Here is a 26,483-nt window from a genome sequence, read left to right on the forward strand (position 1 = left end):
GGCAACATCTATGACTTTGATACTGACAAACACTTACCAATAGGAAGGAAACTGTTTTCATGACAACTTGTAGTAGCTACTATGTTTTCATGAAAGATACACATTTTGACATCTCTCCCCAACCTCCTACTAAATGTTTGTTTTCTTCCTTTAGCCCAGGCTGGTCTCTAACTCATAACCTTCTATCCTTTTTGACTCCTAAGTTGCTAAGATCACTAGCATGTGTCACCACAACTTTCGAACATTTTTACTTTCATATTAGAAGTTGATATTATTTACCTTAATTAGAAATTATCTTTTCAATAAATATTTACTTTAGATATCATGACAGCATTTCCTAAGCTGAATTTTCAATCATATCTTTTGTCTTGGGAAGTATACATTTGTATTTCATTTTAAAGTAATTTATTAATGAGAGAATCTTGGTTTGTTTTCCAAAAAAAATGTTACTTGTAAATTCACATGAAGAATAAACAAAACACAGGGTTATATGTTAAACAGATAGAGCAAAACAGAAAAACATATCTATAATATATACTTCTTTTCCTTCTTTTTTAAAGATCTTTATCTCTTTATGGAGGTTATCATGTGACATCATTAGTTCTATGGATTTTTAATATTCTCTCATTCAAAATTCCTTGAGGTATTACACACAAATTATTTTCCTATATTTCTACACAAGAAGTCAACTTATTTTGTTTAAGGTCTAACAATGTGGATGGGAATGGGAACCAACTCATTCAGCTGGGGAAGCAGAATTATATTATCATGTATTCCTTTTCTTTGTAATACATAAATATAATAAGATAACCCAAAAACCACCATTAAGCAATAATATTTTTCTTTATACCAATTAGTAATTCTAAAAATTGTATCCTATTAAGCTAATCGTTTTGTCCTTGAAGGGAATAATTACTACTTATTTATATCTACAGCATTTAGTGACAATAATTATAAATGTGTTGTTCCTTCTGAGATTTCTATGACTGTCTCCATTCTACATCCTGCCTTTATATGTGGAGACGGAGCTCTAGGCATTAGGCTCCATTTTCATCTTTTGCTACACATGTCTACGAATCAGCACACAGTGTGTACTTGTACCACCAATGTCTCCACATCAAGCATTCCAGAAATGCTTCTATTTGGGCAAAAAGAGATGCAAACATATGTCTGTACCATGATTAACTAAATTATTTTATGAAAAAAAAACATCAAAATTTGTAGCTGCCATCCACTAATAACACTTAAAGTCTGGGACATTTGTCTAAATGTCCAAAGCATCTTGGTTCTTTCTTGATTTCATGACAAGTAATTTATACTCAAAAAGGACTTCAGTTTCCTTTACTTTATATTTACCTAGATATCATGATTATGCTTTCTGCCTGCCATGCTCCAAATTTAGATAACAGTCAAGTAGAACTTCTTTCTTCTGGGTTCCAGAGGATATTTTCATGAATCAATGTTAATGTATGAATGTATAATTTCACATATTAATGTTAGTTTTGATTATTCAAATTCTGTGTGTTTTTTGGACTCTAACAGTTTGCATATATGTGTGAGAAAGTGACTATGCCATGATTTTTAGCATAAAGAATTCTAAATACTTTTCTCAAAGAGTTCAATTACCTGTAATCGTAATCATTCTTCTTTTCTGAGGGATGTTAGTCTATAAACTGTTTTTAAAAATACAGCCCTCAAGCATGAGTTCCTTTAAGTCTCAGTGTATGACTGGACGTTGGGAGTGCTGGAGGGGATGCAGTAAGCGCCTATACCATCACTCATTTTGTTTCTTTTCTAAAGAAAATACTTATTTTCTCTGTATACATACATGAATTTTCGTATACAGACAAGAGTGTGGCATGGCATGTACACAGAGATGAAAGGATGATTTTTCAGGACTTTATTTTCTCCTTCAGCCTGAGGGCTATGGGCATCTAGCTCAGATTGTCAGGTGGCAATAGATTCTGCACTGAATCTTCTCCAGTTCTCATTAATTCAATGTAACACTATGGTGATGAATGTGTTTATAAATTCCTGTGCTTGTTTTAATAACTTCAGTTTTCCTCACTCTGTGCCTTGATAATTAAAGCTCTGATAGCAAAAATAAACTTGTCTGAAGCCAGAATCATCAAGTTTTATATTTAAGTGACAGCTTTGCTGGCCATATTCAGTTTTATGAATAGAGTCTCTAATTCCCATGGGGAAGGATGTACTTGTTCAATATAAGCATAACAATTTTTGAGCAGCTTTAAATTTTTCTTCTCATGCTATCCTTTCCATGGTTAAGGTACTAACTTTAGGACCACATCATGGCCTCTCAGTATTGGGGACTCTTCTGATCCCTGAGGTCATGGTAATCCTCTTGAAGAAATGTTAATGCAGATGCTGTATTAAATTATTTAAATTTTACTTATAATTTATATTATTTTGGTTTTATTCTAAGCAACAATGGTGTTTGAAAATATATGATACATTTGTTTTCTTATCCTGTACAGTTGGTCATAGTTTATTTTGTGAAGTTCTTTCTGTCAATATATGATTAATAGCTATCTACCCTGATGGACCATAAATTATGAAATGATAAATACCTTATCTGTCTTGCTAGTATTATTCATGCCACAAAATAAGCATACAATATGTGTTATTGCATTCAGATATTAAATGAAATTTGTTTACTGTTTTACCCTCAACAATTTATATGCTTAAGCTTATAAACCATAAATACATAGATTACAGCATTATCTAACATATTTAGTAATTATATGTGATCACCTAAATATATTTCATTGAAATTCAGAATTTCCTATAAGTATCTATAACATTTGTCTGAGTTCTTTTCTAACTACACCTAGATAAAAACTAAATAGGAGTTAATATATCCATCATTCCTTGTATTATGTATGTCTTTAAATATAATTAAAATGTAAGCAACTTTTATAAATGACAACAAGAAAGAGCAATTTCATATTGAAAGTTGATTAATCAGGTTATTATATTTTCATCACAGAATGCCAACCCAGTCAGGGAAAAGTGATCATCTTTTGTGCTATCATATTTTGCTTAAAAATTTTGTAGTGTTTAAAAGCTACATGACAAATATTCAATTTCAAAAAACAAGATATACTGTGTCCTTCTTCTATCTCAAGCTCCTTATTATATTTTACCAGGACATTCAAAAATTATGTCCTTTTGCATTTATCTAAAGATATTGAAATTTTATATTTAAACAAACCCAGACATGGGTTATACAGATGTTTTATCTCAATCAATAAACATTGCCAAGAAATTCAAGGGGATTAGGAAATTTATAGACAAATTTCAGAATATGATCAGTGAAGCTACCCAGTAATACTACATATGAAATTAATGGTTACATAGCCCTTCAAATTCATGACAGCACAAAGTCGGGTCAATCCTAAAGTAAACTAAAGGCTTATGCAATGATGTGTCAGTATAGGTCCATCAACTAACAAATACATTGCTATGCGTATTTGGGGTAAAGGGCATATATGAACTCAACTTGGCTGTTCACCTAAGTGTTTCTTTTTATATATTATACATTGTTAAATGAGATAAAAAGTCTATGATGATAAAATGTATGATTTGACAATAGGAAAGGTAAAATATGTTTGAAAATTAAATGCCTATATTCCATATCAATCAGTAAAAAGTTTTGGATAGAAATTATATTTATCTGTAGCTATCAAACAATTAGGTCCATATAACCTGTGTAATAGAGTCTACTTGAAGAAATATATGAAGAATCTATAGTGAATTATCCAACATTGGGAAAAGATGTTTAAGCTTGTGTAAGGTAAATAAGATGTAGCCAAAAAGACAGTAACTTCCTAGTGCACCTGGGACACATAGGTGACACTAGAATATGAATAAGTTTCATTATGATGGCCTTATGTACCATGTAGTATGTTAAGGATGTGTCTATCACATCTGGATAGTAAGTGCCCTAACAGAGTGAATCCTAAGAATCCTAGGATGACTGTTTGGTGTATTCTGTGGCTACACAATTTGAAATATAATCTGGATTCATGTTCTTGGAGCAACTGGCCCAGAACAGTAAAGGAATTGAATGATAGACTTTTTGTACATAAAATCTATAAAATGCTCTGTTTCCATGAGAATTCATCCGGTTTCTACAGAGTTTGGGTAAAACTGGTCGTCATATTACAATATTAATGAAGGCGGCTCACACTGTTGCTCCCAATTCATCAAATCTGCTCTGGAAACTTCCTAGGTTCCAGCATGCTGAGCCTGTCAGTGTCTGTGCAGCAGGTAAAGCTTACTGAGTTCTCATCTGCTTTCAGTGACATGTAATCTGGACATAAAAAAAAAATACCAGGGACACACTGTATCTACAGGTGTAATTTGACTTCTTTTCTGCACAGTTTAGTTACTGGAAATTATTAGATTCCAATTTATGCTTGCATGATCACTTTAGTAATATTAAAATTAGGCAGCTTTATCCAAAGAAAAATAGAATGCATTTTAATGGAAGAGTTGACCTGCAGAAAAAAATGAATAATTTTCATCAGTTTTTGTGCATTATGTTAAACTAATGAAGATGAATGTATTCATTCATTTTAGGAAAGCTGAAAGACTGAAGGCCGGCAATTTCATGCATCTGTAATGATGAATATTACAGTACTTATTATATGATAAATTGGGAATTCTAGAAATGGATGATGAGTAGAGCTGGGAGGAAACATGCTTCTCATACTGATTTCTATTTTTATAAACATTGGCGTCTGCCTCAAAAAGAAAACAATGTGCCTCCTTTGGTAACAATCACACATCTCCTACTTATTAATATTGAAAAATAAAGAAGCAGTAAATCTCACTTAACATTAAAACGCAAACAAGAATAAATGGATATATATTTTACATATGTCATGGTAGAGTATTACCATCATAAAACTTAGTGACATAGTTCATAGTTGTGTATAAGCTGAGATGAGTATAGAGAGTGTAAGTTAAAACTTGTTTAAGAGTGACTGATGCAAGCATTTTACATTCATAATGCAAAATATTTTACAAGCATAATATAGCTAAATTGCTAAATATGATAATGACAAAATATATAATAGTTGTATGTGCATTAAAAATCCTCAACTGTGATTGATGTTGAGACAGAAAATGACATCAACAATTATAAGTCTTTGGGGCGGGGTGAGAGCAGTTCCTACCCTAGAGTTTGGTCTGAGCCAACTGAGAAGCAAGAACTCCAGCACAATAACATGTACTGTGAAAGTAAAGTTGCTGATATTAAGGCAATATCCCTTTCACATATAGATATGTAAAGTGTCAATCAACCAACCTTATGTGAATATCACCTTGGGTAGTGTGCTGACTTGTTTTATGACAACTTGATATAAGCTGGAATCATCAGAGAGGAGGGAGCCTCTACTGAGAAAATGCCTCCGTATGATGGAGCGGCAGGCAAGTCTAGTATGTTTTCTAAACTAATGATTGATGTGGGGTAGCCCAACCCTTGTAGATGGAGCCAACTCTGCACTGGTCACCTGGGGTTCTATAAGAAAGCAGGATGAGCAAGACATGAAGAACAGCTGATAAGCAGCGGTCCTCCATATCCTCTACATCAGCTCCGGTATCTAGGTTCATACCCTAGTTGAGTTCCAGCCCTGACTTCCTTCAGTAATGAACTATGGTGCAGAAGTATAAGGTACATACCCTGACCTCCTCAATTGCTTTTGTTCCTGCCATTTATCACAGCAACAGCAAGTTGCTGCAAGCAAGCAAGACACTTGGGCTGTCATTTCTTTCAGTGAGACTCTCTTTTGCTATCCTGCACGTCCTTGTGATGTTCCCAACTGTCAGTTGACATTCAATAGCCACCATTGTCATTTAGATTTTCCAACATTTTTTCAAAGATGATGGATCAAAACCTACCAAAAGTCTATATATCCTATGCTTTTAAAAATTGTTTGTCTGTTTATTGCTGTTATGTATTTTTGTTGTTTGGTTTTTGGGAAACAATCTCCCGAGGTTGCCTGTTGCCAATCTTTCAGCTGGCCCTCAGGGCTTCAGTCCTCCCCCACCCCCACACCTGATCATGTCCCCCCTCCCCTTCCCATCCCTGTTATCTCTCCCATCCAGGTCCCTTCCTCCCTCCCTCTGCCCCAGAGGACAGCAGCCCCACAGAAAGACCAGCAATCTCAACTGACCTGGAGCCCTGAGATCTCTCCAACCCTGATCCACTAACTAGGCAACACACACCAACTCATTTTAGGTTCCTGACACATATAGACTGGATCTGGACTCAATCAGAGAAGATATACCTAACCCTCAAGAGACTTGTGGTCTCAAGGAAGGGGGAAGTCTTGGTAATGTGGGGTGGTATGCAGTGGGGACATCTTCTTGGAGCCGGGCGTTGGGGGAAGTATGGAATGGGAAACGGTCGGGGAGAAGACTGGGAGGGGAATGATGTCTAGATTGTAAAAAATGATTAAGAAATAAAACATTAATAATTTAAAAAAAAAAGAATCTCACCGTGCAGTCCTGGCATACAAAACTATGTAACCTGGAACTCATAGAGATCACTCTGCCTCTGCCTCCTAAGTGCTGAGTTTAAGGCATAGACAGCATCCAGCTGTATATGGCTCATAAGTTAGTGAATTGCCACTCTCCGAGTAGTCCACACATTTAGTCCACAGAATGTCTTACTTTCTGCCCAAGTGCCTCTTTCCTTCTTGAAATTCTCATGATTAATTTTATATATCACAGTATGCACGTAGCTACACATGTTAAATCCAAGCAAAACCCCAACACACGTAACAGAAAAATTAGTAGAAATTCCTTCCTACACCTATCAGCAATTAGCTATTTGCAATTCATGGAAAAAAAATCTGTTTTCTTCAATGGAGTGACAGGGCACACAAGCTCAAGAATCGGTGGCCAACACCAAATGGACTCTGTGACCATTCTTTTGTGTGGTGTGTGCTTTTTCGTTTGTTTTCTAAGAGAGAAAGAATATGAAGTTTTGAGGTAGAATGGGCCTGAGAAAAGTAGTGTAGTAGGAAGAATATAACCAAACCATTTAACATATAAATTAAAAATAATTAAAAAATATTCTTATTGTTCTTCAGCTCCACTTCACATAGACTAATCCTGAAATTCCATCTTTTAGTCATAAGTCTTGCTTTGTCTTGAGTCAAGGAAGAAGAGGGAAAATCCTCAACTGCTTCAGGTAAGAGTGGAGCTGGGTCTCCTATGTTTCCCTTCTTGTCAGTACTCATTTAGTACTGATAGAAACTACCTATCGATTGTCAAGCTATCTAAATGATTATTTAGAATTTACTGTTGATTTAAATATGCTTGAGAAAGGGGACCCGCCCAGGTCACAGAGACTGCTGATATCATGGACAACATGCAGAGCCACAAACATGCAGGTCTCTGAATGCTCCTCTTGGGGATTCACATTGCGCATAAAGCGGGAGTGGTGAGAAAAACTACAAATGGAAGGAACATGTCACTAGTTCACTGCTGTAGAACATAATAGTGGTGAGCCCCTCTAGTCCATTTAACACTCTTGTACCAGAGCAAACTCAACCAAGCAAAGCACAATAATTCTAATTGATAAAAGTACTTCATTTCTCCAGCTCGTGAGCCTGGTCATCAAAGTGGAATTGGTACAGAGCCAAAAAAGTTCCATTATGGCAAAATGCTCTCTGGTTTTTTAAAGCGCATTATCACCTATGGTGTATTTAAGAGGCAAGATTATAGCTGCTCACATGTTGTAAATATTCTGTAAGGAAACTGCTGTCATTTGCCTCTCGATTTTCACCTCTCTGAGAGCTTTTCTACAGTATGAGATTTTGAATGAGCTAAGAAATTCAGTTCACTTTTTATGAGTAAAAATATCTGCAACTTCCAACATTAAATGTCACATTAAAATAATATCGCTGCTGTCAGGGAAACTGTGAAAGGGATTTAACACCACCGCACACTTAATTAAAGCAGCTTGTGCTTATTTTGCTTCGCCTTCATATCTCCACTAAGGTATTTGTGTAAACAGAGCTGCCCTAATTAAATAGCTTTTCTCCAAGCCACTCTGCGCATTCCCAGACCACTTTGGGCAGTAATCATCACACTAAGGGTGATGAATGGAGCAGAGGGCCCCAAATGAAGCACACCAGTGGAGCCTGGCGGGTTTGCATCTGCGAAATGCAAAACTCAATTCAGGGGCTGGCAAAGTCTAATTTCTCAGATCCGTTTCTGATTTCACAATTCAAAAGACTTAACCTGTTTTATTTGTTAACTCACTTCCCCAGACACATAGGACTCCATGAAAATGTCTAAAAATCTAAGTAACGAAAGAGGAGAAAAATAACTGAATGGAAGTAAAAGTGAAAGCTCCTTTCACAGTATTCTACTGATCACAGTAGAATATGATGCTGTCACTGAAGATTATAGCTGTTAAAGATACAAGTAAGACTCCTAGGGAATTCCTGGATGAGCTTTAAATTTTTCACAGCCTGAGCCTGTATCATATTCCCTTCACTGGGTTTATCTCTAACTCTCTAAGAAAAAAGAAAGAATACCTTTTTTTCCCCCATACCTAAATATATTCCTTTAAATGTTTTTGTTGTTAGCTTATGGATAAATTAGATTTTAAACTATGTAAATGCAGCAATAATAGTCTTCAATGTGATTGATCATGATAAGGAACCAAATAACTATTTGAGAACTGTGGATCTGATTCTGCCTGAGACCGTATTTCATTTAAGTATAATTGTGTGTCATTGTGTTTACTAATAGCTGAACAAGCATAAATAAGCCATGAAACCATACTTGTAGCAGAGGTGTAAAATAGGAAGTCACAAATTCCTACCTGGAATATTTTCCTGCAGAGTGTTTAAAAGGCAAGTATGAACTGCCTACTCATATATCAAGTCTCCCTGATGAAATTTGTCGGAGAATCTAAACTGAAACTTAATGTGCGAGTTCTAAAAGTATTTTGATATTCTTCTTGGATTTATATGAGATAGAATTCACTAAAGTTAAGAACTTGGTTGTTCCAAATCAAAGAGAAGCAATCTAGGTTAAAAAAATAAAAAAAAATCCTTCAATGCAAAGTGATTTCAATATTTATTTATATACACTTGAAATATATCTTAAATTTGTATCATTCTGAAAAAGATAAGTATGTATTAAGTCAATTTAATGTTATTCAGAAGTAACAGACTTCAATAAATATCATTATTGCACAATAAAAAATCAATGATAATGAGAAAAAACTTTTTATGCATAGTATTTGTGATGTCTAGGTATTTTGCTAATCTTAAATTTATACTAAAATTCCAGAAGAATATATGAAACTTGTAGGCACTTTGTAAATTATTTTCTAATTTTTAAATGTGTTGAAACAAAGAAAGTGTATAATTCTATACATAACCAAAATACAAACTAACTTCCATAATTTTTCAGACACGTGACCTTGAATGTATTAATGAAGATATTTTATGATAACTAACCTTTTCTAGAATTATAGGGATTGATCTGATCAACCAAGAGTTCAATTGTTTAAAAAAAAAGAAAGATTACACTCAGGTTTATAGTCAAAATTTATTTTGATCTCTTACTTTGTTTGTAATATGTATTTTTATGTCAACGTGATGCCATCATCCTCATGGAAGCAAAAGCCTCAATTAAGAGTAAAACCTCACATACTGATCTCTGTCTGATATAGGGATAGCCCAGCTAAAACTCGACCGGTGGCCCTGTGCCCTATAAGAAAGCAGGCTGTGTAAGTCACGAAGAGCAATTTACTAATTGTCATCCCTATAATTCCCATGTCTTACATATCAGCTTCTGCCACCAAGTTTCCTGAATTTCCTTAGAGATGGACTGTGTTGTGGAGCTGTAAGTAGAAACAAACCCTTTCCTTCTCAAGTTACTTTTAGTCATGGTCTTTATCATAGCAATACAAAAGTCAGTAAGACACAAGATCAGCAAAAAACTTTAGAAATAAAAGTACCATACAAGGTACACAGTATTTGCTCTAACTTTAAATGTGACATTACATAGTTTTATGTATTCATTAAATTTTGTATTGCTTTATGTTTTCTTTAGTAAAATGTATTAACACCTTTTTACCATGTAGAAACAAAAAGATCACAAGCTGTTTATTGTATAATTATAAAAACTCTACAGGCCTTCCTCAGAACTGATTCTTCTGTAATCCTTGTTTTTAAATAAATATTATTTATTGCTATGATAAGTCAATGAGAATATGTTCTCATTTTTGTTTCTAAAACAAAATAATTTAGTTAATTATGCTGCTTTTATTTCTTAATATGAGCTTCCTGTATCAGCTATGTCTAATTATCATAAAACCAGTGGGCTAAGCACAAACTCTATTCATTTCACAATTGTTGAAGTCAAAGTGCTATGAGAGATGTGTCCATAAAGCCCATGTGTTCTACATAAATTTGTTTTCTTGACTTTCAGAACCTCTAACGATCATTTTCAGTTTGGAATCTGACATTGTTTTGTCCAATTTTAATACCGGCAGGTGACACTTTATCTCTCTTCCCTTTCTGGTCCTATTTCCTTTTCTGCGCCCCTTTCCTTTCTTCTGTTTTATATTTCAAATACAATTTCAGCCCCCGTCTGCCTTTCTAACAGCACTGTGATTACATTTAGATCCACATCATAAACAAGTTTAATTTTTCCATTTTAATAACTTGAATTTAATTATATCTGCAGGGCATATTTTTCCATTTAAGATACTTACTCATAGGCTCTGAGGATTAAGACAGGAGAATCTTTAAGGAACCATTTTTTGTCAATTACATGTACACATAGGCTATGATATTTTATATAATGCAATTATTTATATATGTTTATTAAATTTGGACATACACATAAAATTCTTTTTTTCTAAGAAAAGATTTTTATATTATAATTATCATTTCCATCCTCATTTTGAAGTGTTATCTTATAGATTTTTCTAGGACTGACTCAAGTAATCCTCCATGAAGGCTCAGGAATGATTAGAACTCCAATACTGCAAAATCATGCCATCTTAAATTATTTATATTTAACTTTACTATGATGATGAGGAATAATTTTAACACATATAAGAAGAAAAATATTAAACATGGTTAAATCTGGGTGTAAAATATTCTAGATATGTCACTGTTAATTATTCTACTACTAATAACTTCATTTGAGTGAAAAGATATTTTGAGGAACAAATTGTGGCTTTCTTTTCTAGATAATTGGGAGCGTCATACTTGAAAAAAATCCCCCAAATTTACAATATTTAATTCATTCACAAAACAAAAATATTTGAAAGCCAGGTGAGATGAATTTTGAGTTACATCTGTACTTGTGATACCGTCATTTGTTCCTTTGGGAACTAAGACAGAAGTATTACCTGTATGTCAGCATGCTTCACATAGTAAGTTTAAGGTAAGTCTGGGTTGCAGACTGAGACTATGTCTCAAAAAATAGCAATGATAATATTATTACAACTTTGAGAATCGAATATTTCTTGAGATGAAGGTGTTATAGATTTTTAATTTAGGTACAGTAAAAATCTCTGCTAGATATCTGATATAAATTAATTTTTCTTTTGACTTGTTCATTTGGAAGCAAATGTCCAATGTTTAAAATTTTCGTACAATGTATTTTGATCATGCTCTTTTTCTCCCCCCACATTCCTTGTCATATGTCCAAACTTTTAACCTGCTCTTACAGATTAAAAAGAGATGCTAAAGTGCAGTAGTTGAAGAATTAATTGCCTGGGAACTATGTAGAATCCCTGCTTTCCACTCTTCTTATAGCAATTAAGATTAATGGGTAAATATAGAGTGGCTGCCAAGTAACCTACCCATAGGAGTGCCAACGCCATAGCCTTTGGAGTCTATAAGGCCGCCAATCTGCGTGAGGTTACAGTTCCGCTGTGTAACAAACTCGATGGTTGTTGACTCCATTAAGAAAGCATAATCCGAGGTGAGGACTCGTTGGATCCCTTCCTCATTGCTTTTGACAAGCACAGACTGTCTCCTGCTGCTCATAAACGCCCACATTTTATCATACGTTGAAATTTTTGATTTCTGGAGGAAAGTAAGATAAGTTTAAAAGATAATAAAATAATATCTTAGGCTCTACAGAATCCTACATTTAGACACAATAGACTACACTCAGTTTTCTCATGCTATTCTAAAATCGTCACATACACAAAAAAGTCAAGATTTACAAATATGTTTCTAGTAATTCATCATATTTATGGATATACTGCAATTTAACATATACATTGAACATGTCTTATGGTTTAAAAACTTAAATTCATAAATTATAGAAAATAATAGGTATTAGAAAAACAAAGACACTTACTGAAGTCTTTGGTTGTATTGTATATAAGTCTCCTGTGAGTATCATTTTCTTTTCTTTCCCCTTTTTTTCCCCATTTTGTTTTAGCATTACTTAACATCAAATTTAGAAATGACAGCTACTGTACTGAGATTGACACTGTTAGCTAACAAGAATTTTTTGTTGTAATTTACGAATTTGGTGATTCTATAACAGAAAGCAAATAAATATAAATCAACTATAAATCTATAGTTGAAGAGACCAGAGCATTTTATTGTAGATAAGAAAGTACAAATAAAAATAGCAAGATTTCGGCCCAGAATCCTCAGGACACGGGGAATTGAGGATCAGTCTGGTAGAGAATCCCTCCCATTTCAGTCTGTGCCTGGAGCTGACCCTGTGCCACAGCTCTCTGTACCCAGATCCCGCCAGAGAATATCTGATCTCCAAGGAGTGCTGACACACAGACTTACAGGAGGGTCAAGCCACTGTCAGAGACAGCAAGACCAACTAACCCCAGAGATAAGGTGGCAAGAGGCAAGCACAAGAACATAAACAACAGAAACCAAGGCTACTTGTCATCTTCAGAACCTGGGTCTCCCATCACAGCACCCCTGGATATCCCAACAACTGGATAAGAAAGATTCTGATGTAAAATTACATCTCATGATGATGTTAGAGAACTTTAAGAATGACATAAATAAGGGGGTTGGGGATTTAGCTCAGTGGTAGAGCGCTTGCCTAGGAAGCGCAAGGCCCTGGGTTCGGTCCCCAGCTCCGAAAAAAAAAAGAAAAGAAAAAAAAAAAAAAAAAGAATGACATAAATAACTCCCTTAAAGAAATACAGGGCAACACAGGTAAACAGGTAGAAGCCCTTAAAGAGGAAACATAAAAACTCCTTAAAGAATTATAGGAAAACATAAGCAAACAGGTGAAGGAATTAAAACCATCCAGGATCTAAAAATAGAAATAGAAACAATAAAGAAATCACAATGGGAGAAAAACCTTGGAGATAGAAAACCTAGGACTGAGATCAGGAGTCATACATGAAAACATCACCAACAGAATACAAGAAATAGAATAGAAAATATCAGGGGCAGAAGAAACATTGGAAACATTGACACAGCGGTCAAAGAAACTGCAAAACACAATAAGGTTCTAGCTGAAAACATCCAGGAAGTCCAGGACAGAATTAGAAGATCAAATCTAAGGATAATAGGTATAGAAGAGAGAGAAACTTAAAGGGCCAGTAAATATCTTCAACAAAATTATAGAAGAATTTTTTTTCTAACCTAAAGAAAGAGATGCCCATAAGCATACAAGAAGCCTTACAGAACTCTCCAAATAGATTGGGCCAGAGCCTCACAAATAGAGAGGTGGTAGCTCGCTGCCAACCATTGGACTGGAAATGCAGTCACCAAGGGAGGAGTTAGAAAAAGGACTGAAGGAGCTGAAAGGGTTTGCAACCCCATAAGAAGAACAATATCAACCAACCGGACCCTCCAGATCTCCCAGGGAGTAAACTACTGTCCCTGTCAGCGGGGACCCAGTTATTCAGGGTCCTAAAGAGGCTTTCTTCCAGTGGGCCAAATGGGGGTGAAGAGAAGAAGGAGACCAAGCAAAAGTTCTGTTGTCAAGGTCTCATTTATTGGGATGAACGTTACAGCTTTTAAGGCTTGCAGGTAGGGGGAGTAACCTTTGTGAAACATGAAGGAGGGGAAAATGAGGGTATAGGCAGTGAAAGCTGGAGGCAAAGAGGTCAGGTGGTGGAGACACCGGGTGTTGACTCAGGAGATAACTGGTATCTGCTCGAGCTGAGGCATCCCTTGAGTGTTATATTCCTGTGCCATAAATTCATGGGAGAGGCCTCTGTCCAACAATCTTAAGATTTATGGCAGTCATCTTAGGGGTGAATATCTGTGGCCAACAGCCCAGAGTCACCTAGCCACTTTGAGCCATGCAGTCAAAAAGCGGCTAGGCCCAAATCCAATACGGCTCCCTACAAACTACCATCCCAAGATTACACAGGGATGGACCTATGGCTCCACCTGCATATGCAGCAGAGGATGGCCCTGTTGGGCATCAGTGGGAGGAGTGGCCCTAGGTCCTGTGAAGGCTTGATGCATCAGTATAAGGGACTGTGAGGGTGGGGAGTTAGGAGGGAATAGGTGGATGATGGAGCACCCTCATAGAAGCAGGGGTAGGGCGGATGGGATAGTGGGTTTCTGGAGTGGAAACCAGGAAAGAGCATAACATTGAAAATGTAGATTTTAAAAAGTCCAATAAAGTAAATAAATAAATAAATAAATGAATAAATAAATAAATAAATAAATAGTTTGACAAGATAGTTGATCAACACAATCACTGGGGAAAAAATAGCAGTATTCCATTGAGACAAGACACAGTTGCCAGACATGTTCCTTGAGTCTACACAAAAACAAATAAAAATTTACCAGTCCAAACTTCTGACTAACTAGATACCCTTGAACCACTCAAATTGAACCTATTTATGAGCAATTGCAAAATCTCAATATGGTTTTACCAGAAATTCATTTAGAAGAAATGAGTTTTGTTTAGAGGTTCTGGGACAGCATATAAGCTACAAGCTTCTTACCTGTTTGTTCAACGCACCTGTAATCTTCCTCACTTTATGTAACCCCTTTCTACATAGGCATGCCAAGAAAATGCTGACCATGTGGACATAAGGAGTCAAAACTTTACAGCATTAAAAATAGGGAAAAAACTGAGTTTTTTTATGAAGTCATGCATCCAATGGTGAGACCGCATCCATGTACTGCCCAAAGAAAGACCATGAGGTAAGCAAGAGCATAGGTGTTTGCTTTCCACCTTTGTGACTTTATTTCTTTTGTTTTGGCCACCTAAACCTGAGTAAAATAATAGAGTTCATACATAGATGGAAGGAAGTGTGTATAAAATAAAACTAATAGTTTTGATTTAGTGATCTAACAGAAAACACAAAAACAAAATGCTATAGTTTGTATTGAGTTTTCATAATTTTAAGTGTAGATGTAGTGTCAGAAGACGTACTAAGTAATTTCTTTAAAGAATAAAGAGGAACTGGAGAGATGTCTTGGTATTTTTGAACTCCTTGCTTTATAGAGCACCTGGGTTTTATTTCCAGCACTTGTGTGGTGGCCCGCAGTTCCCTTAAACTCCTTGCAAGGGCTTTGAAGTTGTCTTCTGACCTCTCTCTCCACCTCTCACACACATGGGGCACATAAATACAAGGGAAGAAACTATGTATACATATAAAAATCAAAGATATATATATATACACATTTCTGTTGTTTTTGTAAGTTGGAGGCTGGAATGACTTCTCCATGGGTAAAAGTATTGGCTGCTGTCCTAGCAACCTAAGTCTTACCTGTAGCACTAACAAGGCATCTCAGCAATGTTTTCAACTCTAATTGCAGGAGGAGACAACATCTTTTTCTGACGCCTGGCAGCACTGTTTTCACGCGGTGCCCATACATGTGTAGAGGCGAAACACTTGCACATAAACCATGAAAAGTTGATAATTTTTAAAAAGTAAAGATTTTTCCTGTTTATAAGACATGCATTCTCCTTAAGGCCTATGTCAATCAATAAAATTAGAACATATACCAAATGATAATTTGATCTATACGAAGCATAAAACTGCTTGCATTTTCCTTTGTTTCAGTTAAGGGAATATTAACAACATTTTAAAATATTTATCTTGTTTTAATTTCCTAAAATGTTTATATCTTGATGAATTAGCTGTGAGTAAACTTAAAGATTAGTATTTTGTCTGAAAGCTAAGGGAGAATAATTGTTTTACTAACATTCAAAGAGCAGAACTATATTTTTCTCCTTCAAAATATTAAAAGTAATGCCTAGTAAGTTGAATGTTAATTATGTTCCATAAATCATTTAAATCTAAAGGAAAATAACTATATTTTGGAATGTTACATAGATGTAACTATACTTAGATTTTATAATATCTTACATAGCTTGAAGTATATCAAGCTATTTTAAGTGCACTTGAAAACCAGTCAAATTTGAGAAATGCTAGTATTCTGTGTTTTACAGATACTTTAATGTCATAATAAGTACTTATGTTTGTAATAGAGATCATTCATATTAAACCTTAATTGGCAAAATAAATATTTTATGGAATACTCTTTCATTTAAATCACCTGAAATACATTTCCAAGCCAGTTTTCCCTTCTCTGTGCACTTTCTAAATGTTTTAATTAATGTTAATAATTTCTGCCTGACATCTAATATCTTTCATTGTTGACCACTTGTTTTTAACGTGTGTTGTGTACATGTGTAGCTATTCATCATCCTTTCTGTTTAAGGAAAATATTCACACTTGTTTTATTCTTTAAAAAATTTTTAATTAATTGATTTAGTTTTATGCATTTGGGTGTTTCACCTGTATGCATGATGTACACATGTGAGCAGTGTCTGTGGTTCCAGATGAGGACATCAGATCCTCTAGGACTAGAGTGACACAAGGATAGTTGTACATCAAAATGTGGGTGCACAGAATCAAATCCACATCCTCCAGAAGAGCCAGTACTCTTAACCACAGAACCACGTGTCCAGCTCCACACATTTCCATTAGTCTTACAAAAGCAAAATGTAAATGTATGGAGAAGCCACATTGACTGTTTTCATTCTTATAGTAAATGTCAGATACTAATTTTAAGAAGTATGAATGTCTTCTAGTTGCTAATACACACAGATTAGGGGAGGTTAATCATTTAATAATGCTTCTTTGGGATCTCTTTACTGTTTTGCCATTTAATTATGATCAAAGGACAAGGCCCCTGCTCCTGGAATAGGGCCAGCTGACATGGGCCACCAGGAGTGTTGATGACTGCCACAAGCATAAGGCTTGTTTGTATAATAATGTACATATTTTACATTCCTCCTTTAAGGAATGTCCTCCCTCTTAACATTAATGACTCCTTGTCAATCAGACAACATGGGTAAAGGAGGCAGAGGCATAGCTAAATTCTTAGCAAAATGGTAAATGCTGACACAGCCCTTAAGGCTGTGGGAAAGAACTCATAAAAACATGAGTTCGAAAATATAAAATTCTCAACCACGCAAAAAAAAATAAGGACGTAATATGAATTATATTAGCAGCATCACTAATTTAAAGGAACAAAGGCAGTTACATTAATGAGCAGGCATGTCAGAAAGATACAAGGCAGGAAAATACAAAGTCAGGCTGATTCCTGAATTCAAGGTCAGCCTGGGACACAGCAAGGTTAGGCCCAGGTGTCATAGAAATGGTAATTTCAGGACAGGGCCCCATCCAGCTAGTTTAGCTTAACATCAGTGCTTAACAGAGGCAGGTGGATCTCTGAATCTATTTGCAATGTTAAAAGAAAATGTGGGCTTGAGGTTTCCAGTGAATTGAAGGCCTGGGGTCTGCGGATGCTGAATCTTTCAATAATCAAACTGAAACCTGAAGTAAAAGACTGGATTGATATGTAAAATAAAAGTCTGGGCCTATGACCTGTAGGAGATGAGCTATCTAGAGAATTTTTTTGAAAAGCAAGAGAGAACCGCTTGGAGAACTGTCTCAAGCAGAATAAAAAGAAATTTCAAAAGAAAGGGATCTCTAGGAAAAGCAGATCAGAGAGAAAGAAAGCAGAATACAGAGAAAGCAAGCTAGAAAGTTGTCTCCAGAAGAACATAGGCCAACAACTTGGACCCATGATTTGACTTTGGTTTATTTTGGGACTCTCAGATGTCCCTTCCTCAAAACCCCTTTCCATATAGATATAAGCTGGTGCATAAAAAACAAAACAAAAACATGAGAGATACAGTTAAAAGCCACCACTACCCTGGTGGACTCACACATGTGTCTGTGTTTTTACTCTATGTTTGTGTCTATGTGTTTCTATGTTTATGTATCTCTGTGTATGTATGTGTTTGAAATGGTTCAGCTGTTCTGTCTACAACATTATACATCAATACAAGACACTAGGAAGAGACCACTTTAGAATTTCATTGATGGCTATGATTTGATTTGTGATCATTTACAAATTTCATTTAATCTCTGTATAACTCGCATTAATCTCCCCCCAAAATTTCATATGAATCAATATAATCTTTAAAAATTATAACCTACTAAGTTCATATAATTGTGTTGATTTCTACATAAACTTGTAAAGAATGATTAATTCTAAACATCGTTTGAGGATTCTATTACTGTTAATGATGGAGGTGGTACTATTGGTTTAGAAACAAAAGTCTTACATAAATTGTAGTGAAGTCTAACATTTAAAAGATATTTACAGATGACTACTAGAGAGTATTTTATACAAACTCTTAGGCTAAATATGAAACTTCTCCTTCTGTAATTAATATGACCACTCTTGAATAACTGAATAGTTTAAGTAACTTGTATAGAAATTCAGAAGAGATGTACTTGGCTTGATGTAATTACCAGTGCCTCCACAATGAGTATATACCTGCTTAATCTCTTTCACTTTCAGCTTATGTTGTCCAATATACTTACCAGACTCACAGCCTTATTATGAAGATGAAATAGGACACCACACACATAGAACATGTTGTGTAATAATAGAGGTTTTTATAATTTTTTTAAATGAGACAAGTAATATCAAGTATTGTGAGGACATAGCCTACTGCTATGAACAAGAAGAAACCATGGAATGGGATAGTGGAAGCTTGGCAGTAAGTGAATTTACACAAGACACACTCCTGATATTGGGAAATTTTACAATTGCCTCTTAAAATAGAATATACTAAAATACTACTTTAGTCGATTAAAGACTCAATACTAGTGAGTGCTGTGTTCTACCCTCAAAAGGCATAAGACTATTCTCAGGTAGGGACGTGAGAATGCACTATAGATAATAGGGCCAGGAAACATTGAATCCAGAAGAAGCATGGTGAAGACAACCACCAAGCCTGATGACCATCTGTCTTTATTATCTGTCTTAATTCTGGGAAATCCTGCAGGAGGACCATATATATCCTCATTTGTTTTTTGGATTTTATCTAGTCTTATTGGGGGAGATGAAATTTCAGATGACATTTAATTTGCATATCTCTCAGGATGTTGAACACTTTAAAAGTGTTTCTTAGCTGTTTGTAGTTCATCTTTTGAAAAATTTCTGTTTAGGAAATTTTCCGTGCTTGTTTTTCTAGTGTTTAATTTTTGAGTTTCTTATATACTAGATATTAACCCTCTGCAATGTATATATTTGGTAAAATTCCCCACCATCAACCAGTTTAGAAAAGTTATTCTGCCAGAGGACTTTTCACTCAAAAAATAGAATCTTTTCTTGTACTAAAACTTTTTATTTTTGTGAACATGTATCTATTATGTGTTGGCCTTAATGTCTGTGATACTGGGGTACTGACTTTTCAGAAAGTCCTTTCTTTTGCCAATGAATTCAAGCATACTCTCCTACCTATTCTTCTATCAAAAGTAGGATACCAGGAATTTTGTTTAGGGTCACCGTGCACTTAGAGTTGAATATTATTAAGGGTTCAAATTATGAATTAAGTTTCAATCTTCTGCATGTAGTTATGCAGTTAAACAGCACTATTTGTTGAAGAAACTGTCATTTGTCCTTTCAGGTATTATTGGCCTGTTTATCTGAAATGAGTTGGCTCATAGTGTGTGTGTTTTTATGTTGCTTCATAATTCTATTACATTGATCAATGCATGTGTTTTTATGCTAGTACCGTGATACTCTCATTATTTGAGACATGGGATGGTAATAACTTTATTAATGCTTTTATTGTTCAGGATTTTTTATTATTGATTTGGATCTCTGATGTTTCTATATAAAATTTAAGGTTATTTCAATTTTTGTGAAGCAGAACATTTCCAGATTGATGACGGTAATTATAATATGTAAATAAGTATATGGTTCTTAATTTAATAATTACCTGTAAATTATTCATACTAAATCAATTAATTTTTGTAAGAATTGTATTAAATAATTATTTCAGTCACCATTTTAATAAAAGAAGCAACATAGAGATGCTAATTTTTTTTAAAAAAAACACACATAGTTGCTTATTTACAAAAACAGGAATAAAATGGGCTTATTTTAAGTATAGGTTTATATTTTTAATCATTATATTATACTAAGTCCATCTAAAGACAGAAGTATACTGTATTTTCAAGCTATCCTCCCTCTCCATTTCATACTCTACAGAGAAACTTGTACTGAGGGACTCAAAAGCCCTTTGAGTCCCACACTCTCCTTACACCTTCCCCCTCCCTCCTGGGGCAAAGGCTGGGCCAAGTTTCATTCTCCACCCACAGGAACATTCTTGAGTAGAAAAATTCTCAGAATGTACCGACTGATAGTCACCTGACCCTCTGAAAGTCCCAGGTAGAGTTCAAATGCATGTCATGCTTGCCAGCCAATAGATTCAATGGTCAATATGCTTAGCCAATAAGTTTGAACTGTAACCTTGCTGATGTAACCTGTGTCCCTAAAAGGTATAAAACTGCATGTAATAACCAATTGGGGTTGCCTTCTTTCACTTGCCTCAAAGGACTAATTGAAGGTCGACTGACCCTGCCATACCAGAAAATAAAACTCTTGCTTTTGCATCCATCTGTGACTGGCCTTCTCGCTTGCTGGGAGTCTCACTCAGATGGGATTGGGGTAAGTAGCACTGACCGAGGGTCAGGGTCTTACAGTATCATTCCTACAACTGGCCGCAATAATTTCTAAAGTCTGTTAAATACTGTTAAACATTATTAGTCATCACACATAAAATAAAGATCTAAGAAATTATATGTACTTTCTCAGTGGTATAAAAGTATAAAAAGGAACTTAAAGAGAGGTAAAGCTATGTTGATAAAGGCATTGGCAAAAAACGTGTTCTGAAAGGAAATAAAAAAATATCTGAAGAAGAGTCAGCAATGCACAATGAGAATAAATAAGAATAAGAATGTTCTAGACTGAGTAAACTTCAGCAGGGAAGAGATGTTCTTGTGGAGTGGCCTTGATGTGCAGGGTCATCCAAAGAGAGCCACAAGTCAGATGTAGTGGGAGGGAATGATGGAGAAATGGATAGGGTGGTCAAAGTAGATTTACAGCCTCGATTTCTATTTGCACAAGTACTTTTCGACAACAAGCCCCAGATTCCAGCCATATCATGGCCACTACAAGAGGGACTTCAATAAGGTGTGTCCCTTTCCTTTTCTTAGATTATTTATTTTAGAAGATGCATAAGTACAAATATGGAATATGTACCAATGTCTTTCAGTCTTTTTGATGACAAATCTGCAAAGTTTCATGGTAGTTTTGTAAACACGGAATATCTATTTCTAGGACTTGCGCCTGTCATCTTGCTAAAATGTAAATCGTCCAGGAGCATCTTCCATTCTTTGTGGGTTGGAGAGAATTTTACTTTAGCTGACGGTTCTATTTAAGTCCAGAACCTCTCAATCAAGAAGGTAGTATAAAATCTGTAATTTTTTAAATAATGGCAATTATCAAGAATTATTATAATTCTTAGAGCAGTAAAAAGACAAAATAGGCAAAAAGGTGGTTGGAGAGGGGCAATAAAATGAAGTAGTCATTTGGAGCACTCACTAAGCTGTGGAAGATGGATCATTCATGGTGAAGGTGGGTGTAGTGCAACCATTAAAGACTGCTGTGAAGACGGATGAAGCAAAGAAGTGCAGGCCGACAGGAGCCGGATGTAGATCGCTCCTGACAGACACAGCCAGAATACAGCAAATACAGAGGCGAATGCCAGCAGCAAACCACTGAACTGAGAATAGGACCCCCGTTGAAGGAATCAGAGAAAGAAATGGAAGAGCTTGAAGGGGCTTGAGACCCCATATGTACAACAATGTCTAGCAACCAGAGCTTCCAGGGACAAAGCCACTACCTAAAGACTATACATGGACTGACCCTGGACTCTGACCTCATAGGTAGCATTGAATATCCTAGTAAGAGCACCAGTGGAAGGGGTAGCCCTGGGTCCTGCTAAGACTGAACCCCCAGTGAACGTGACTGTTGGAGGGAGGGCGGCAATGGGGGGAGGATGGGAGGGGAACACCCATATAGAAGGGGAGAGGGAGGGGTTAGGGGGATGTTGGCCCGGAAACCAGGAAGGGGAATAACAATCGAAATGTAAATAAGAAATACTCAAGTTAATAAAGATTAAAAAAAAAAAAAGAGGAAAATTGAGGGAGGATATCTAAAAAAAAAAAAAAAAAAAAAAGACTGTGCTGTGTAGCATCAGTAAGTTAAGGAAGAGTTCTTGCCCAGTGAGCTGAGTTGAGGATGGAAAGATATCTATAAAGATCTAGTCATATATACAAAACTTAAGGAATTAGAATGGAATGAATATAGTTTTTGATTTAGACATAACCTTCTCGAAGAGGAAAAACTCTAAGAAGAGGTCAAATTTGGGGGAAAAAAACTATCCAAAGTGATGAATTGAAATTTCCTTTGGCATACACAGGATTTGCTATGTCAATTTAAATATATGAATCTAATAGATATATGAATCTAATAGATATATGAATCTAAAGTTCAGAGCTTGAGCCCAACCTAAACATGTTACTTTACTTGTATCTGGTAAACATGACCAAGTGGTAGATACATGAGAACTATTTTAAAAGCATAAAAGAGTCCTGTGGTCAAAGGTTCTAGAATTTTGAATTTCAGTGGCTGGAACAGATGGTAAACGCTTTTCAAATTAAATGTAAAGAATGGACAAAGATGAGGATGTTTATTTGAAAACTTCAATATTTCAGAGGTTGAATCAAGGGCATATCCTGGGAGGTGGTGAATATCTGTGCTGATTTCACTAGAAACTTAAAAACACCAAATAATTTCCTTTGAGTTGACACTAGAGGGGTTCTTGAATAATTGAGGGCAGTGAAGCACTTAGAAGTCACCTTGAAGCAGATTAGGAGGGATTTGGGAAGAATATAATGGTGCCAGTGGGTGGGGGAAAAGCATTAAAAGGCCAATCACTAAGAAGAGAAGAAGAGATCAAGGCTAGTAGAAGAAGGGTAGTTTTATAGAAGATTAAAGAGATTTAACCATGTTTAAATGCCAATGGAGGGAGATTTCAAACCAGAGAGAAGGGTTTACAAAGTCAAAAGATGAACAAGCAATAACACAAAGATCCTTTGCTTAACTGTGTTTTCTCTGCGCCCACTTCTGTTCACTCTTCTACATTCTGCTTTTCAGAGCTTACGCTTTCTTTTTTTTCTTTTTTTTTTTTTATTAACTTGAGTATTTCTTATATACATTTCGAGTGTTATTCCCTTTCCCGGTTTCCGGGCAAACATCCCCCTCCCCCCCTCCCCTTCCTTATGGGTGTTCCCCTCCCAACCCTCCCCCCATTGCCGCCCTCCCCCCCAACAGTCTAGTTCACTGGGGGTTCAGTCTTAGCAGGACCCAGGGCTTCTCCTTCCACTGGTGCTCTTACTAGGATATTCATTGCTACCTATGAGGTCAGAGTCCAGGGTTAGTCCATGTATAGTCTTTAGGGAGTGGCTTAGTCCCTGGAAGCTCTGGTTGCTTAGCATTGTTGTACATATGGGGTCTCGAGCCCCTTCAAGATCTTCCAGTTCTTTCTCTGATTCCTTCAACGGGGGTCCTATTCTCAGTTCAGTGGTTTGCTGCTGGCATTCGCCACTGTATTTGCTGTATTCTGGCTGTGTCTCTCAGGAGCGATCTACATCCGGCTCCTGTCGGTCTGCACTTCTTTGCTTCATCCATCTTGTCTAATTGGGTGGCTGTATATGTATGGGCCACATGTGGGGCAGGCTCTGAATGGGTGTTCCTTCAGTCTCTGTTTTAATCTTTGCCTCTCTCTTCCCTGCCAAGGGTATTCTTGTTCCCCTTTTAAAGAAGGAGTGAAGCATTCACATTTTGATCATCCGTCTTGAGTTTCATTTGTTCTAGGCATCTAGGGTAATTCAAGCATTTGGGCTAATAGCCACTTATCAATGAGTGCATACCATGTATGTCTTTCTGTGATTGGGTTAGCTCACTCAGGATGATGTTTTCCAGTTCCAACCATTTGCCTACGAATTTCATAAGGTCGTTGTTTTTGATAGCTGAGTAATATTCCATTGTGTAGATGTACCACATTTTCTGTATCCATTCCTCTGTTGAAGGGCATCTGGGTTCTTTCCAGCTTCTGGCTATTATAAATAAGACTGCGATGAACATAGTGGAGCACGTGTCTTTTTTATATGTTGGGGCATCTTTTGGGTATATGCCCAAGAGAGGTATAGCTGGATCCTCAGGCAGTTCAATGTCCAATTTTCTGAGGATCCTCCAGACTGATTTCCAGAATGGTTGTACCAGTCTGCAATTCCACCAACAATGGAGGAGTGTTCCTCTTTCTCCACATCCTCGCCAGCATCTGTTGTCCCCTGAGTTTTTGATCATAGCCATTCTCACTGGTGTGAGGTGAAATCTCAGGGTTGTTTTGATTTGCATTTCCCTTATGACTAAAGATGTTGAACATTTCTTTAGGTGTTTCTCAGCCATTTGGCATTCCTCAGCTGTGAATTCTTTGTTTAGCTCTGAACCCCATTTTTTAATAGGGTTATTTGTTTCCCTGCGGTCTAACTTCTTGAGTTCTTTGTATATTTTCGATATAAGGCCTCTATCTGTTGTAGGATTGGTAAAGATCTTTTCCCAATCTGTTGGTTGCCGTTTTGTCCTAACCACAGTGTCCTTTGCCTTACAGAAGCTTTGCAGTTTTATGAGATCCCATTTGTCGATTCTTGATCTTAGAGCGTAAGCCATTGGTGATTTGTTTAGGAAATTTTTTCCAGTGCCCATGTGTTCCAGATGCTTCCCTAGTTTTTCTTCTATTAGTTTGAGTGTGTCTGGTTTGATGTGGAGGTCCTTGATCCACTTGGACTTAAGCTTTGTACAGGGTGATAAGCATGGATCGATCTACATTCTTCTACATGTTGACCTCCAGTTGAACCAGCACCATTTGCTGAAAATGCTATCTTTTTTCCATTTGATGGTTTTGGCTCCTTTGTCAAAAATCAAGTGACCATAGGTGTGTGGGTTCATTTCTGGGTCTTCAATTCTATTCCATTGGTCTATCTGTCTGTCTCTATACCAATACCATGCAGTTTTTATCACTATTGCTCTGTAATACTGCTTGAGTTCAGGGATAGTGATTCCCCCTGAAGTCCTTTTATTGTTGAGGATAGCTTTAGCTATCCTGGGTTTTTTGTTTTTCCAGATGAATTTGAGAGCACTTGCCTAGCAAGCGCAAGGCCCTGGGTTCGGTCCCCAGCTCCGAAAAAGAAAAAAATAAAAAAAGAAAGAAAAAAGAGCTTACGCTTTCAATTACATATTTAAGTGATATCTTGCATCATTTGCCTTCTGTATCTGGCATAAACCACTAACCATCATACTTTCAAATATCTATATTATATACTTGAACTTTATGTATTTAAAGTGTTGTCAAGAAAGAAGTGTGAGACAACTTATAGGCTAGTTAGCTTGATTATGGTAATAATTTTTAATGTATATATATATATACATATATATATATGAAACCATTATGTTACATCATAAACATTTATCCAATTTTGTCTACTATATTCAACAAATCTAGAATAAATTATATAATTTCAGAGTTTATTGAATAATGTTGATTTCAATTGAATAAAGAAAAACATAAAACTGAGAATATTTATATGAAACAAAAATAAAACTGTGATTAAAATTTAACACCTGATATATTTAGAGGAAATAAGATGATGTGTCGTAAAGGATTTTTTTTAAATAAGGTAAAAAGTTGTTAAGAATTTTTAAATAAAAAGAATTTAAAGTCTTGAAGAAGTCAACAGATGAAATTATGACATTTTAAAAATTAGAAGTAAAATGTCAGGTCTGTGAGTAAGGCTCTAAAATGAAACAAGCAAAGAAATGTTTGTATGTAAAACATCAATGTCATGTATACACTAACCTTGATAAAAGACATATCAGTTTGCAGCATAGCCTGAACATTCTAGATGGAAACATACAGGAATAGTGAACAAAACATCAGTTGCAAGTTTTGGTTAATTTCTTATGGCTGTTGTTAGTTTAATTCAATGAAGCATCTTATGCCAGAAACTTGAA

General features: G+C 35.8%; 1 protein-coding gene across 4 annotated transcripts in view; it reads right to left on the reverse strand.

Moving 5' to 3' along the window:
* The window catches only part of Grik2 (glutamate ionotropic receptor kainate type subunit 2), a 698,850-nt gene that overhangs the window by 22,990 nt on the left and 649,377 nt on the right, over positions 1–26,483 (reverse strand). For all 4 annotated transcript variants that reach the window (XM_087598251.1, XM_087598252.1, NM_019309.2 and 1 more), the window contains 1 exon segment: positions 11,873–12,098. In XM_087598251.1, the coding sequence (XP_087454377.1) occupies positions 11,873–12,098 (226 nt within the window).

Source organism: Rattus norvegicus, chromosome 20 (genome assembly GCF_021556685.1).
Source record: "Rattus norvegicus strain SHRSP/BbbUtx chromosome 20, alternate assembly SHRSP_T2T, whole genome shotgun sequence".
Lineage (NCBI taxonomy): Eukaryota > Metazoa > Chordata > Mammalia > Rodentia > Muridae > Rattus > Rattus norvegicus.